The following is a 17,331-nucleotide window of genomic DNA, read 5'->3' as shown; positions in this document are numbered from 1 at the left end:
TGTCAATAGTATGCTGATGGGAACTAACTCTATTTGTCATCTACAGCCAGATTTCAGGGAGGTGCAGCTTGCTGGAGGAGGGCACAAATTGCCTTTGGGATCCTTTAAAGTTGCCCAGCCTTTTAGTCTTTCCCACCAGTGTAGAAGTATGCATTTTAACAGATCCATGATTATGCCAATGTTGTAAATCTCTATTGTAGCTATCCATAGATTGCAAACCCTATTAAGCAACATCAGCCCAAACTTAACTAGCTTAAATATATAAAATGATTCTACAATCTGGTCATTAAAATAAAAACAACTCTGAAAAATTGCAGAGACATGCCTGTGTTAGCCTGGAATATCAGGGATCTTTGGCGGGATACAGACCACTCCTTTGAGGCGGCCTGCACCTGCCCCTTCCCCTGACAGATTGGGGCCTCAGCGGCCACTGCAGAAGCCCCGGAGGCCCCAATCCGTCGCTTTTCCAGGCCTCGGGGAAGCGGCAAAAAGCCGCTTCCCCGCAGCCTGGAAAGGGGTGTCCTTTGGGCTTCATGCCCCAAGGACACCCCGACAGTGGCGGGGAAAGAGAGAAAGGGGCCACTTGACCCCTTTCTCTTTTGTACTGCTGGTGCAGCCGTATAAAGGCTTCGCCACCAATACAAGCGGTGGAAGGAGCTCTGTTTCAGAGCTCCTTCTGGCGCCGCTGAAAGGGCATCACAAGCACCCTGCAGCAGCGCGTGCACGTTTCATCCGTGCCACTCTGTTTGGAGGCGGTGCAGCCATGACGTCATAATGGCGGTGCCCATGTAGACAGGGCACTGCCATTACAACGCTGTGGTTACATGCTAGGGTTGAGGGGCGTCTGTAAAGGACGCCCCGAGGCAACCCTAGCACGTATCCAGGCCGGCGCAAAGCACCAGTCTGGATATCGCCATTGAGACTAGCTGTGCAAAAGAAGTTGTATCATAAGTTTTCCAAGACTTGATCTACTTGAGGAAGTAGAACAAGTCCACAAAAGGTTATGCTACAACTTCCTTCATACAGTATGTAAAGAGATCTTGTAGCACCTTTGAGACTAACCCAAAGAAAGAAATTGGCAGCATGAGTTTTCATAGACTTCAGTATACTTCCTCAGAAGAAGTAGGAAGTAAACTGAAGTCTACGAAAGCTCATGCTGCCAATTTCTTTCTTTCAGTTAGTCTCAAAGGTGCTGCAAGATCTCTACGTACTGATTCTACAGACTAACACAGCTATATCTTTGAATTCTTCCTTCATACGGTTAGTCTCAACGGTGTTACAAAATCCCTGAAAAGACTGGTGAGACAGCATCCCTCAGTTCTAAAGAGTCTACTGGTGATGCCATGCTAATATATCTACCTAGTTATCTCTAGTCATATGGACAATGTGTAGCTGTGAAAAAAAGTGGTCAGTGAACAATTTCATTTCATATTATCCTTAAATATTAAATATTATAAGGTTTCAGGGATACATCATTATGCAAGAAGACTTTATACAGATTTGGCACTAGAGCTACACAGCCAATGCTCATCCATTGTTGGAGAGGAACAGGGCTAGGGTTAGAGAGGGAACAAATTTGCCAAAATAAAGTTTCAGGGTCTCAGATAACACTTGAAGGATTACTGAGTATCTAGGTGTTTATAATCCATAACATGTAAAATTGTTTACAGTGTCTTTTCTCCTTTTCTGTCTTCTGTGTATACAGTATATTTCAAGCCCAAGGTTGACCTGGTAAACTTATATGACGGCGAAAGCTTTCATCCTTCAATTTCTCTAAAAATTAATGCAGTGAGCTCAGAACTATTTAAATTAATTCATACTCCAGGATCCATGTTTTAACACTTGCGAGACTTTACATTGCCAAAAGAAATGAACTGAAGCAAAGAGTAAACATAATCCAAGGCTGAGAAAAATACTACACCTGCTCTTTCATTCATATTCCTTAACTGTAAAATTATGTATATGTGTATGTGTATGTGTAATGTCAGGCCAATGTCACTCCATAATTACAATGACTAAAGCTCGAAACAGACAGACCAAACAGAGCAGCTTCTGACTTCTTTGGGGCATGGCATTTATATGACACACAACCCTGGAGTAGCTGGAAGCCGCCTAAAGTGGTCCAAACCCACCAGCAAAAGGAATGGCAAAAAGCCACTACTGCCAGTGGCTCATTTGGGATCATGCTGGTAGCCCACTTCAGGAGCGGGCCATCCGGTTGCTGCGGTCCTGGAACAATCAGGGCTGAAGCAGTCTCTGGCCACTCTTTTTGGCCTGTCTGCTTCAGCCCTGAGAGTGCTTTCTTATATATACAGTGGACCCTTGTTATACTCTGAGGGTTGGTTCCAAGATCGCTGTGTATAACAAAATCCGTGTATGTTCAAGTTCCATTAAATATAATGATATAGCAAAATGGTGTCCTTTATAAAAAATGGAAAATCAAGGTTTGATATTTGAAATTTATACTTTTTTGGAACATTTTCAAACCGTGTATGCTTGAATCCGTGTATAAAAAATCTGTTTATAAGAAGGACCAACTCTATTTATTTTGGGGGTGGGGGGCCAAAACAAAATTGCATCAAAAGGCAGTCCAGAAGGGGAAGCCACTATATCTAACCCTTGTTTTACAGATGCAGTTTCGAAATAATTAACACAGTTGCTCTTACACTGGTAAAATAATCTTTACTGATGACAAGTTGGTAGATGAAAATAGGGCTTTAAAACTCTAATGTAATTTATATATACAAATTTATGTTTAAATTTGCTTTTTAGGTTGAGGATATTTGGTTATTACTTTTAATTCTGTTTTCTTTAAATAAGTAAAAACAAATGATTTTGTAACACTATTAATTTCTTACTGTTAACTGCTAACTTACTGCACTGTCTATGAAATAGAACTCAGGAACAAGTCAATGAAGCGTGCCACAGTTTAAACACATAAATAAAAGGCATATAATTTCATCTAAAGTAACCTTTTATAAATAAATGCAGAAAAGCTTAAACTGAACAGTCTGACACAGTGCAATATTGAGTTAGTTATTGACTTTAGGAAGCATTATCACCTCCTTGACTAACCCTTAGCTGCCAGCAGACGCTGCCTCAGGCCACTACACACCTAATTGCTCGGTAAAAAAGGCTGTTTCCCTACCTCATTGAGCTGGATGATGTGATAAATTTGCCTCAGGTATTCACTGCCACCTGGTTTGTGGCAGATATCCAGGACCATCATGTTTATTTTCTGCTCAGTCAATTCAAGCTCAATAGCTTCCTCTTCTAGGTTTTTCTCATCTTCTGCAGTAGTAACAGTACTTGGAAAGAAAATAAACAAAAGTATCACAATGAGAAAGTGAATAATGTTACACACACATACACGGAGTTAATCCAGGAGAATAATGCAGTTACAGTCATAGATATGCATTGCAATACATAAAACTATCAAAATGTGTTTCTACAAGAACCCTTTAATGTAGATAGAAAATATTAAGCCTACAAATAGTTCAACTGCTCATAATTTCTTCTTTTTTCTTATGTCCCTGTATTTCCCCACTGATGCTGTTATGAAACATTGCCTTAACCTAAAGAAAACAAAACATAGAAACATTAGACAAAAGGAGTATCTGGGATTGAAAAACTGCATTCTTTTTCTGGCAACAGTTCAGTATCTGCCATATTTTAAATCCTGAATAAAATGCCACAGAAGTAGTCATTATATTAAGCGCAGGTTAGAAATCCTATATTTTAAAAGGTTTCTGCTAGGCCATTTACATGTAACTTTATATTTCTATTCATTGGGGAAAGAGTAGTCAGAAATGTGTATCTCCACACTTTTTTTTATTTGCAAGGCTGATGTTTCCTTGAACACCTTCTTTTGTAAATACCTTATGATCTAAATTAATACTGTCTCATCCAACTTTTGTGACAGCATTGCAAGCCACCTTCACTGGCATGTCAGACATACCAGAAACTGATAGGCTGTGAATGCATGTTTGCTTTTACAGTAATTATTATAGAGGTTACAATGTAATATTCTGAATTAAAACAAGGTTAGTTTTTTTACTGCTACGAACAGTATGTGAAAGGTGGTCCTATGTCTACTCAGAAGTAAGCCACAGTGTAATACTAAATAAAAATGGTATAGTGCTGCAGCCTTAATAATGTAGATTTCAGCTGTAAACTGCAATACATAATTTTAACCATGCCAATGTTATGTTTGTTCTTATTTGTCTTTCTGGTCTGACTACTACAATACTACATAGGACAAAATAAATAACACGGGTTAAAAATACAACTTCAGAACACCATTGGTAGTAAATAATTTGATAGGTACTACAAATTGCTATTTATTTATGTGCTAACTAATAATAAATGCTACCTGAGGATTCCAGAAAAAAGTATGTTCACATACCTTAAAGCTACCTTTTTGAAGGTGTATGTGATACAACTGAATTTTATGTGAAACTGCTTAGACGATGACATTGAAAAAGTTAAGACCTTCTGACAAAAGAGTATATCCATGTCAGCACCCGAATTGTATCCTTTCCTGTCCATCACTGTGCAGGTGGAGCAGATGATTGGATTCAGTCAGTGCTGTGATTAATGAGTTCCTCTCTGGATCTGGGACTGCCTATCAATCATGTCATTAGGGAGAATGTGCCCTGAAAGAGGCAGACCTCAGCCAAGGAATAACTGCATTCATCTTAATCTTTATATGCACCCAGTCAGGCAACTCAGGGTCACCATGATGAAAAATAATAATCTTCAACTCAACAAATTACTTTGCAAAGACAGAGATTTCTTTACTTTTGGGGTTATGTGTTCTTCAGAATCTTAGCTGACTGTTTATAGCTTGGGTACTAACAACAAAGTGAAGGTTATTTTAATGAATGGTAATGCTTTTAGTCAATACATAAGACAGGCAATGAAGACAGTTGCCACTTTTCTCAGACTTTTCTTTTCATTGTTTCCATAAAGATAAAAGTAGACCTATATTTATCAATTGTGGCACTTTATTCAACTAAAACAATACATTAAATATTTTGAACAGGAAGACAACTTCCTTATTCTGTCAAATTATACTCAGCCTACATAAAATATTGTTCAGTTTGAAATAATACAAATTGTTCAGAAAAGCATTTCTTACATGTTTGCCACCCTTCTTTAGAAAAGTGAAGTACATATATTTAAGAAATAAAAAAGAGTGATGAATGCTTTTCTCAAATTCTGAACATCCCAACTTGATTTTGGCACTCTCGTTAAAGAGAGAGATATTTCATTAAGACCTCATACTTATCTTAGAGTCTAGTATCTAAATACCTAGACACTCCCTTCCCACCCCCAATTTGCAGATTACATGAAAAATAATCTTTCCTTCTTGTATTGCACTTCAGTTCAGTTCTCCTTTCCTCATCAAATCTTTGTTCCTCTGAGCTGTGATCCAGGCTTTCATAGCAGCAGATCTCAGAAAACAAAGAAGTAACCGTGTGTCCCTTCTCTCTACCCCACTCCACAAGAAAATGTGTGGCCTGTTGCTCATAACACCTGAAAACACAGACATCACTCAGTATGCCTATGTATATCATTCCTGAGCATTATGAGACAAAGGGTACAGTTGCACACATATCCTGCTGACAGGCTTTATATATCCAATTGCCTTGTTTTAACAGAAGCTTGGACTGGATGGGTCATTTGTGTGATTTAGCAAGACCATTCTTCTTGTCCTGTTCACAAAATTGCCCACTACCAAGAACTGAACTAGGTTATGATACAAGTAGACTGGAGATGCCAGCAATCCCCCAAATCCTTTTTAATAGAATTTATTTCCTGCCCAATAATAATAATAATAATAATAATAATTTTTATCCTGCCCCTTTGTGCAACACAACATCCAACTTGCTCGCTGTATTCTCCTCAGCGCATGTACTGTGTCTGTCACAGGGTTTCACTGCCACAAAAAAGTCAAAGAAAGTCATACTGAGAGCTTAATGAAATTATTGGGGGGGCTGCCTTATTTGCAACTAACTTTTTGCACTAATTTCAGCACAGACAACCTGACTGGAGTTGGGCTTATATATTTAATTACAATTATACAGCTCACTTTCCTGAGTTAAATGCAAAATGCATTAGGAGGCTCTTTCCAAGTTAATAAGAACTATATACAAAATGAAGAAATTTGAGCACAGTTCCTCTAAGTCCTTTATATTGGATTTAACCAATATAAAAGGAAGATTGCAACACTCTAACATTTCTTACTGCTACTATACAAAATTAGTCAAAACATATTTCAGACTTGATTTCAGACATGGTTAGCAACAATTTAATGACTAATACAAAACATGGATGTCTTAATTAAAGAGACACATGCATATACTGTTAACTGAAACATGAAATGTATTGCAGAAAAACTGGTGTAGTTACATCTCTACGGGCACCATTTGAACTGACTTCCTTTCCCTTTGAAACCCTCCATATACCCCCAACATCTGCTCTGGATATTTGGGAAACTCTTCCCTGGAAGGATTTAGAAGACAGGTAAGACTTTTGGAGCACAATTGACAGGATATGCAGGGAAGGTGGTGAAATCATATTGCACAAGGTGAGGTCGGTTTGCAAGATTGCTGGATGTTGCTCATGGTTTGTACCATTTATTAAAATGTTGACAAAAATCTTTATATACACACACACATACACAAGTAAATTCCATGCCATCTTTGTGTATGTTTCTGGGCTAAATCATCACCGTCATCATCATCTTGACTTTTAGCATCTTCCAATATTTCTGATAAGATTTTTCTTTCTTCAGAATGCCTCCCAATATTACAAACTGAATTTACAGTCAGAGAGAATAGCACTTCTCTCTTAAATCTTCTGTCATAAATGGCATTCGGTATTAGTCTCTTAATCACTGGATTAGATCTTGCAAATTAGTAATAAATGCAAACATAAAGATTACGAAGGTCAATGTCAATGAGCATTTGTGTGATACTATTTCAGCTTAATGCAGTTCCTGCCAACCAAATACTCCAGCAGTAAAATAGCAGAAGTCAATGTACTGAATTAATGCATTTTCATTTACATGGATGACCCAATCTTGTAGCACTACTCTTCCTGTACAGATTATAAGTATCAAAAAATTAATGAGTTTGCCTTTATGAAGTAGGAATGAAATAGGCAGAAACTTCTGCTGTTACCATTTATTCAACAAGCTATATAAATAATTGTAACTAGCAAGAATATAATAGCAAATTATCCTACATGCTACCAATTTAAAAATCCTCGTAATTCCAAAAGCTACAAAACATTTCCTTTCAGTCAACTGTTTGTGAAATCTTCCAAAAGCTGGGAGCTTAATGTAAAATCTGGAAAGGTGTGTTTTTCTCACAAAGAAAACAGCAAAATGCTTTTCTTGGCAATTCTGAAATGCCCCAATTTCCCTCTGGATATGCTGTTATTTTATGAAATTACAAGTGCTCATTTGTTTCTAATCAGAGAAAACCCTCTGTATGGACTGTTTTCTTTTTAATTTAATCTCCATATCAAAATCCATTGGCAGAATATAGTAGTGACAGTTAGATGCACAGAGAAAAGAGTATTTTTTCTTGTTTTCTGTTAATGCTACTAAGCAGAGCCCTGTGGGAATACAGTATTTGCTCCAGTAAACATTTTTACTACAAAATGTTTTATTCTAAAGCATGCTGTATACAGAAGTGATGACTGCAAAAAAGCAAAGCAAAGCACATAATGTCATTTTTCCTTACCAGTCTATACTCAGTTTTCTTGCCTTTAGTAACTGGTTTTCAATCCAGTTTGGTCTTTGTTGTTCAATACTCTGTATAATCTTGTGTGTCACTTGTTTAGGGCTACTTTTCTTTTTTCCTATAATGCTTTCCAAACATATACGAACTAAGTTGAGCTTTTCTTTGCTCCATCTGTTAAGAGTTGTACCCATTAAAAGCTCTGTGGTATTTCCATCCTCAAATATCCGACAGATGATTACAATCAACATCCAGACAAGAAGACCAGCCTTTTTGGATTCAATAAAGTTCTTTGACATTTTTTTCTCAGAAAGAAAAAAGAAATACTTAATCGGGGGAGGTAAACATGCAATCACTGTGGGTAACTTGCTGATTACAATGGATACTGCATGAGCGGCAAGCCTTGTGAAACCTTTAAAAAAAAGTGAAAAAAATATGTGATAAACATTGAAGAATTTTTACGAGACAGTTATCAGTATTGGATGCTGATGTCTAAAGTTAAAAGTGGCTGAGACGCATAGCCCTGCTGCACCTGTCTGTTGCTGCAGTTTTGCAGATGAAACCAGTGAAGTGCTTGCTCTGCATGTACAAAGTGATCACAGGGTTCCCATTACCATATTTTCCCATTCTTTCCTGAGAGGAAAACTCCCATGAACAGACTCTTCCCATGATGAGACAGTGTTACATCCAATTTACACTAGAACTGTGGACGGGAGGGCAAAATTGTTCTTTCATCATGGACCAACAATTATGTATGATCCAGGATATAATTGTTTTATGGAAGTGGACAGATTACTTGATTTAGATTGGGAAGATATGGATATAAAGACTTACAGATCTGTGAATCTCACCAAGTAATGACTTATCCAGCCTAATCTCTCTGTCTAACCTATTAAACAAGTAGTTGTATAGACAAATACTACTACTACTACTAATAATAATAATAATTTAAGTACTAATTAGGAAAAAAGAATTAAAAACAACAAATGGAAGACAGCAAATTATACACGTCCATATTAAAATTCTAGGACAAACTACATTAAAATGTTACAGTCTCGATATGATATATGCATAGGTTGATTCTCTAACATTTTAAAATACATGCAATAAAGTATTTACAAAATAACTGATACTGATAATAAAGTACTCCTCTGTTTTCGCATATATAAAAGCATGTTCACTGCATTCTCTTGGTTTTATTGTACTTCCAGTATACCACAAACATACATGCACACATGCCCTAGAAGGAGTGATGTTCAGAGACTCAAAATTGCCAATGTAACTGAGGCCCTTTACAAACAGGCCTTTGCGGCACCCCCGTCACGTGCTAGGGGTTGGCCGAGGACCTAGCGTCCATACCGGCCTCACCCCTAGCACGTGACGGGGGGTGTAATAATGGCGGCGCCCTATACACACTGGTGCCGCCATTTTGACATATCGGATGCATAGTGTCTGCACGTTGCACCCCGGATGTGACGCTGCGAGTGCACGAGTAGCGCCTTGCGGCGTCCCATCCGGGGCGCAAGAAGAAGCGCCATTTTGGCGCTTCTTCGCTGCATCCGGGAACTGTGCGGTTTGGCTGCTGTGGTTCCCGGACGCAGCAACCGGCGGCGGCGGCAGAGCACCACTTTTCGGAGGTCTGTAACCCACCTGAATAAAAGTGTAAGCAATGAAGGCAGTGAATATCAGGACCCTAAAGTAGGAGCTCCACAGTGGCCGAAGCATCAACCTACTAGTACACCTTAGCCACAATATACATTTGAGGGCATACTGTGGTTGAAGCAGTGATGGTCCCTCTGAAGCCTCAATCAACAGGAGCCTAGGCTCCTCCACTCTCTGTTTTCTTTCTACTGGCAAGTAAATACTTTAAAAAAAAAAGGCTGACATGCTTTGGCAAATCAATAGCTGCTGAGAATAGGGCTTGCCACCAACAAGGTGCTGTATTTTTTAATGATTTTTTAAATCATTTTTTTTAAAAAGTGTTTTGAATAGTTTAAAACTTTACTTTTAATTCAATTATTAGTGTTAGCCACCTTGAATCCTCTCTTTGGGAGAGGAATAAATAAATAAATAAATAAATAAATAAATAGCACAAGATGAGGAAAATACCTTCTCATTAACAGCACATTCTCTTCCTACATACAGCACAGGTGTACTTGTCATGCTGTTGTCAGGATATTCTAGAAAACTTTGTAAATTATTATCAGTGTCTAACGTTTAGTGAATGCTAGTGTTGGCCTATGACCAATGCTTTAAATTATCACAAAAGCATCCCTGATTACACCCCTATACTTCACTCCTTTAAGGGAGTGACAGTCATTCAATAGCTGTCATTCACTCCTGTGGAGAGAAAAAAAAGTGGTGCACTTAGGAAAAGCTATCCTTTAGAGAGGAAAAAAAAAAAAAAACAGTTTTCCAACTTTGAAACAGGATGCCCTGCATTCCACATACAACAAATGTGGGACCAGGGCACATTATGCACCAGAGTCTGTGTTGTGCAGAGATCCATGCTACTCTACTCTTTTTCAGTCAAAGACACCTTGCTTTACTAGTCTCTGTGTTTGTGCCTTTATGCACATCTTGACTTAAGGCACACACACACATACACACGTATTTCATAGGGTGTTCTTAGGCAAGGAATACTCAGAGGTAGTTTTACCAGAAGTCACGCTATACCCATTATAGTTAGAGACACTGTCTTAATAGCTTCCTAAGACAACAATGATGACAGCCCTGTGCTAAAATATACCAACAGCTCCATTACAATCTTCTAAAAATATCAGAAACTGTGTTGCTATCATGTTTATTAATAAGACATACCAATTATTAGTTTTGATTTTAAAAGGGGAAATCATTATTTTGAAAAGGATATATACAAATACCTACATTTTCCAGATTCTTTTCTCTTCATTTCTCTAGGTGTGTAATTCCATTCCTTTGGAACAGTCTTCAGCAAACTTTCAGGAACAATTTGTTTGTGCTGATAAGTTCCATAGTTCTCTGTTGCTTCCCAAGAATGCATCAAAGAAATTATCTGCTTCACTATGCCCTTTACTGAATTAATCAAAGTCAGTTTCAAGCATCTGATAACTTCTGGTTCTGATTCAGCACAACTAGAAACTATGGAGACAAAATTCTCATTGTCACCATCTTCATGATTATGTTCATCATCAAACATTAAGATATGTTAATTCACCTTCACAATTTTAAATAGCATTTTTAAAATGTTTTCTGTACTTTTTCAGTGTTTGAGACTTATAACAGTAGGAATCCAAAGTAACATGGGCTTCTCAATGACAATATTATAAAACTAAATGAAGTACTTTCATAATTTTAGTAATTTTTGTCATCCTTTTTTATATTAGAAGTTGACCCAATACCTTAATTCTCTGAAACCCAATAGCTTAATTCTCTTTTTCCTCTTTAAAAAAAATCCTATGATTGTTTTTGATCTATGAATCTTAAGATAAATTGTATATATTTCGGAAACATTTTTGGGGGAAAATTGACAAGATTATACTCATCATCATTTTCTTATGGTATCTGGTAAGAATCTGTCAGAAAGAAAGAGTTCTAAAAGAAGATATATAACTGTAGATTTGTGGGTGGGAGGAAGGAACACTGCTGGTACTTAGTTCACTCCACTTAGTACTTAGTGTGCTATGAATTTTGACCAAGAGCAGGGAAAGCTGGATGGAGATATAAGAGATAGCACATGTCTCCTCTCCCACCTGAAATGGCCCATGCACACATTGTACCAGAGCACACCAATGGTATAATACATATATCTCTGTGCATATTGTAGTGTAGGGATGCAAATAATGTGCCCCTGCTGATGGACTACAAGTTCCAGAAGCTGTAGCCAGCAGTCAGTGATGCAGGACGTTACCATCCAGCAACATTTGGAAGGTAACATAATTTCCATACCTCCTGTATGTGAACAGAGGGCAAAAAAGGGATTTGCTATATTGTATCTTTGGAACAGGCACTATATCAGTGGTAGACTGGATTGTGTCTCTGTTGTTATAGAAAATTTCAATTCTAAACTGTATGAATGGGGCACCTGACGTCAAACTACACATAATGTTAAACACAGAACTAGTACTATAATTTGAAAATTAATTTGATATGGTTAAATATTAGAAATTGAGAAATTAATTCATTACCACCAATACTAATAATTCAAACTGGTCAATTAGTTAAATTACTGTTAGTTGACCTGTTGTTTAAATCACCTATTTGAAAGCACATGGAATTTACAGAGAAAAACAAGGAGGTTATAACCATTGACACCAAGGGCACTTTTTGTTACTGGCACCTTCAGAACTGCTTTCTTTATCCTCTTAAAGCTGCCTTTCTCCAACACAGAGTCTTCCTTCCAGATGGACTACAAAGCCTTTGATACAAGTGATATCTGGTGGAGTTCAGGCAGGCAACAACTAGCATTTCCTAAATCATAGGATCTCATCTTAAAGTTCCCTTAAAAATCCATTTTGTCACTGATCTTTAGCTCGTTTCTTTTTTCTCCCACACTTGGCAACATGTACACAGTACACTAGCTCGTTTCTTTTATCTCCCACACTTGGCAACATGTACACAGTACACTTGCCCTTCAAACATCACTGCAAATGTAGTAACAATTGGCTGGACAAGAAATATTAGTTAGTGAATCACGGGTCCAGAATTTTTAATCAGAAATGTTTTGAGCACCTCTAAACATATGCAGAAAAAAATTCTTCCCAATTCAAAAACTGCATGATCTCTGTCTTGCCATAGCTTATGCTATGACATACAAAGATTAATGGTATAGCCCAAGTATTGGCCATTTACTGTAATTCAATGGAACTTACTTTTGAAGTGCCTTTAAAAAAAAAAGACAAATGGAGGGATGGGATTATGTGAATTTAGCTATCTGTATCTTTTGACTCCAAGACCAGCCTTTCCAAACTACTCAGTGAACTACTTAAGAAAGGAATGGATCAAAAGTAGAATAGGAGGGGTGGGAAAAGAACAGAGTGAGAAAAGCAAAAACGGGAAAACCAAGAGAGTTCCATAAGGTTGAAGCTATTAATACGATGGCAAAAGAATCATATAGCTGAAAAAGAAATCTTTCCACTCAATCATTCAAGTATGTAGCAATATGTGAGCAATAGTAACACTAAAGGATTACAAAGAGGTTCCAAAAGATTGGCTTTCAAAGTGGAAATGGAGAGGGCATGGATTTATGTAGGTAAACTGCAGTCCACCCCAAATTACAATGTACACGATTGTATATGGAACAATATTATACAATATTGTATATAAAATAAAAGTTGGATGGATTGGCCATCTGTGGGTTGTGCATTCCTACATGGCACAGGATTGGACTACATGGCCCTTGTCATCTGGTCCAACCTTATAATACCATAAAGATTGTACAATACACAATAATATACATTAGAAATCTGAATAAAATGGGTAGAGGAGAATACCACAGTGCTTGGAAAGACATAAAGAGTAATAGATGGGGTAGAGTGCCAACCTTTCAGGCCGAAAGGGACTGATGTCCTGTAAGGACCATGGCTTCTTGAAGAGTAAGAAGACAATCAGTCTCTGCCCCACTCCATTCCATTTAGTACCAGAATTCACTGTTTTCTTTCTTCACATTCTTGTTCAAATCATCCCCAGTACTACCACTTCAATTGTTTCCCAACTTTTGTTGGGTTATGCTAATAAGCAAAAGCTCCATGTCATGCATTTCTTCCAGTCCTAATCCTTCCTCTCTTTAGGCCTTCTTATTTTACTGAATCTGCCAGAGGATGAGCCACCCATTCTAATTTCAACATTCAAAAAACAAACTAACTTTTTAAAGCATAAGATTATCTAAGGGGTGAACAGATGGCCTGGAAAAGTCAGCTTCCGGGTGGCTTGGGGATGTGGCACTATGACGACTCATGCCCCAAAGACACCCAGCCAACCAGACACAGACTAGTTAAGCTGTTTCAGTGGCATGGTGTTTTCACACCATGGAGTATATGGAAGCTGCCCTGGGGTTGTGTCCTGGCTGGCTAAAGCACACCTTTACCAGACCAAAAAGGAGCAGATCTTTTCAGCTCTTAATTGCGCCAGCTCTGGGGTGGATTTGGGCTGTGTGCATCTGTTTGCTGCAGCTCCAGGGTGAACAATTCCAGGGCGGCCCCAATCTACCCTTTTTGGGCAGTCTGTTTCACCCCTAAGTGTTGATCAGACAATCTAGTGAGGTAAACCACATTGGTAGGAAAGACTAATGAGTTGATAACTAAATCAAGTAATTAATTAACGATATATTCCAAAGCTCTGAAAAATTAAGAAAATTAAACACTTCATACGCAGAATAAATTTTGTCACATTTTTTTCATACCTGATATATTGCATAAATATTCCCACATCTGTTCTTTTTCCATGAAGTTCTGAAGAACACTACCAAGAGATCTGGGAGATAAGGTACAGTAGGATAGGACTGTAAAGATTGCTTCAGTTAAACTAGGTTTTTTGCTATAATTTATGTCTACACAAGTCTTCTGCTCTCCACCTTCAGGCAATTCAGATTCTTGAGGGGAAAAGGAAGGAAGAAAGAAAGGAAGCATCTTTCAGTTGTCTGAGTAAAAGAGAGTAATATTAATGAATGATGGAAACACACACAAGTAGACCTGTAATAAAATGTTGTTGCATCTCTCCATTCTCCTCAAAATTTATTTCAAATTTTCATTCATAACATGAATAAACTACATGTATATGTGATAGCTTGCTTTAAATCCCACATTTAACTGGTTTACAGCTTTAGGTACTACTTACCTTTAGTTTCATGTACCTTGTAAGGAGAGCTTAGATATGACAGCAAACAGCGATACAGCTAGTATGAGATAAAGTGTTAAGACGTTTTCTCTCTGAGAGCAGAAAATTTCCGCAGCTTTCAGTCTTGGGTGGGGGGGAAGAAGTAGGAAGCACTAGTGTCACCTTGAAACTTCTAGAAAGCCAACCCTGCCATGATCTATAATCCAAATATGTGGGAGCTTTACTTTGTGCCAGTCCTGGGATGGGGAAATGCCAGTCTTGAAGGCCCATTTGCTGCTAAAAGAACAATGGGACATCTAGCAGTGCAGACTTGGGGACTTGAGGTGTGTCACCAAACAAGCATGGCAACACTTTCCTTTTCTATTTCTATTTCTGCTTCTCCTTTTCCTTCTGTTTGTCAGTAAAACTATTAACTAAGACACTCTGCTGTACATTTTGCCGAAGCTCTGTAGAATGGTCAGTCATAGATTAATAAATTCTGTCACTTCATCCTTGTGATAATTGAACAAGCTAGTAAAATTTCATGTAGGATAATGGCAGTGTAAGAATATGATCTTCATCAAACATTTGTCAGTCTTTGTAAAAGATGACATGCAACTGAATAGGTAAATGAGTACTTTGCAACATTCAATAAGAAACATGAGAGAAGTTGAACAGTGCTGCTTTTCTGAAAAATGTCAGACCACTTAGAAATGACAGACTAAATCACACATGAACTAATAAAACCAAGGTGAAATTGCTAAGCAAAAATTATAGAAATACATTATTAATATAATATAATGATAGTAAACAGTATATATAGTCAAATTATTGTTGGTAACATTTTGATAAATATACTGAGCATTGTATTCACTACCTAAACATAAATTCCAATCTAACACACAAAAGATTTTTAATGATTTTTTTTCAGGGTCACATTACTTGTTCATTACTGTAATATTAATGAATAAACATAGCCTTTACATTACCCATAGGATTACGCTCTGTTCTTTCATCAGGCCAAACCATGACAGATGTAAAACTCATATTATAGTATAAGCTTCCAAATGTGTAACAGATAAACCACTGTTTTATTTTATTTTTAAACACTCTGTATTGTGCTGTATTCCATATGACCACATGGTGCAGTAGCCTTGTGAGGCAAAGTAGTGGCTTAAATTGTGATTTGACAAATGATTGTGAAATAAGCTGTAGTATCAAACTGTGATTATTACAAACTGTAGTTTGCAAGCCAGTTTCAAACTATGTCTAGATACCTGGCAAAATATTTCAAAATGTAGTTTGTAAATAGATATTGCCTCAGACATGGTTTGGAATTTGATCTGAATGCACTCGAATAAAACTTCTGATCATGTTCACCAGATCTGAAATACATTTGTTTTGAAAACACTCATGTCAAAATAAGAGTACATCATTTATATACCATTGATTTCTTCTTAAAAACAGATTATATCACTAAAAGATAGGTGTACTGGCCCATGAAAAAATCCACAGAAAAGCAATACCTTTATTCAGACCAACAAAAATGCTGCTAAGTGTTTCCAGAGAACTCTTAATCAGGCTACGTGGGCAAGAGAGAGGCACCGATTATACTAGTCTATTTTACCAATACATTATCCACAATCAAAATGAACATATTCACAAGTGAAACAATCTCACAAAAAATGAAGTGCAACTTTAATACAGTAGATGTGCTAACGTTAATTGTGTAATGTGATGCCCATGTATCTTCTGTTAATATTTAAGTAGTGAAAAAATGTGGTAAGACTGAATAAGGTACTTGTATTTCTACAGCTATATTATTACAACTATAGATATCATCAATACTTACTGGAACTTCTCAGTAAAATTTTCAGCAAGAGACAATCATGATGTAGCAATGTTTCCAAAAGTAGGTTCCAATTACAATATGGTTGGGATAAGAGCAGTTTCAGTTGACCCTGAGCTGCCATTTCTTTAGCTGGTTGAGTCCTTTCAAAATGTGAGATAAAGATAGAATAATGTACTTAATTTATCTATGAAATTAATAGCCTTAAAGTGCAAATGTAATGCTAACTCTTTTAAATGTCAATTCCTTCCAGAGTCCTCTGGAAATGCTTTCATGGTTGCTTACTTTAAGGCTACTGAGGGAAGGAATTATGTTTAATCTCAACTAGCTAAAAGCAAATTAACATTTGATAGACTGCCAAATTTATAACTGATACAAAATAACCTCACTTATCTCTTTCATTGGGACCATGTATGCTCTTGTTTCATGAGGCAAAAATTATTTTTAATGCCTGAATAAATCTGAGGCATTATATTTTACTTCAGTATTACATTTAATTGTTTAGAATGATGTTATAAAATATTTGAAATTGGATCTATGAAGTGAAGTCACACTGTAATTAGATCACATTTATAAGACTTATAAACACTTATAAAGTCTTATAAACAGTTACAGTCTTATAAAGTGATACAAACAGCAAAGTCCATTGTAGTTAAGGTCAACACTGGAAAATGTACTACTATTTAGCAAAAAATTACTGTGCGATATTGCCAAATATGTTTGGACAAATAGTTTATCATGGAGAATATTCAAGAATAGCCTATCTTTACTTAGATTCTGCAATATATATTATGTGGAGCCACATTCTACTGGAAAATTCTTCCCATTGCTGAAATTAGATAAACTGCCATTTTTATTTATTTATTATGGTATTTATACCCCGCTCTTCAGGGGCTTACAATTATTTAATTAGACAGTTCCCTGCCCCCAGGCTTACAA

General features: G+C 37.0%; 1 protein-coding gene across 13 annotated transcripts in view; it reads right to left on the bottom strand.

Annotated features, from left to right (window-relative positions):
* Window positions 1–17,331, bottom strand: part of KIAA0825 (KIAA0825 ortholog) — a 258,455-nt gene that overhangs the window by 131,985 nt on the left and 109,139 nt on the right. For 10 of the 13 annotated variants that reach the window (XR_016277504.1, XM_089493054.1, XM_089493079.1 and 7 more), the window contains 5 exons: window positions 16,396–16,535; window positions 14,131–14,319; window positions 10,638–10,871; window positions 7,755–8,163; window positions 3,149–3,308 (listed from right to left, as the gene is read on the bottom strand). Coding sequence is in view for 12 of the 13 variants with exons in the window: in XM_089493054.1 (XP_089349180.1) it covers window positions 3,149–3,308; window positions 7,755–8,163; window positions 10,638–10,871; window positions 14,131–14,319; window positions 16,396–16,535 (1,132 nt within the window). In the remaining variant the exon portion in view is untranslated. Of the gene's footprint in view, window positions 1–3,148; window positions 3,309–5,852; window positions 5,942–7,754; window positions 8,164–10,637; window positions 10,872–14,130; window positions 14,320–16,395; window positions 16,536–17,331 lie in introns of those variants that run through there. The other 3 variants (XM_089493091.1, XM_089493100.1, XM_089493127.1) reach the window with 3 other exon arrangements.

This window comes from Sceloporus occidentalis, unplaced genomic scaffold (assembly GCF_023333645.1).
Source record: "Sceloporus occidentalis isolate IW3139 unplaced genomic scaffold, rSceOcc1.0.p SCAF_1, whole genome shotgun sequence".
NCBI lineage: Eukaryota > Metazoa > Chordata > Lepidosauria > Squamata > Phrynosomatidae > Sceloporus > Sceloporus occidentalis.
This window is presented reverse-complemented; position numbering and strand designations above follow the sequence as displayed.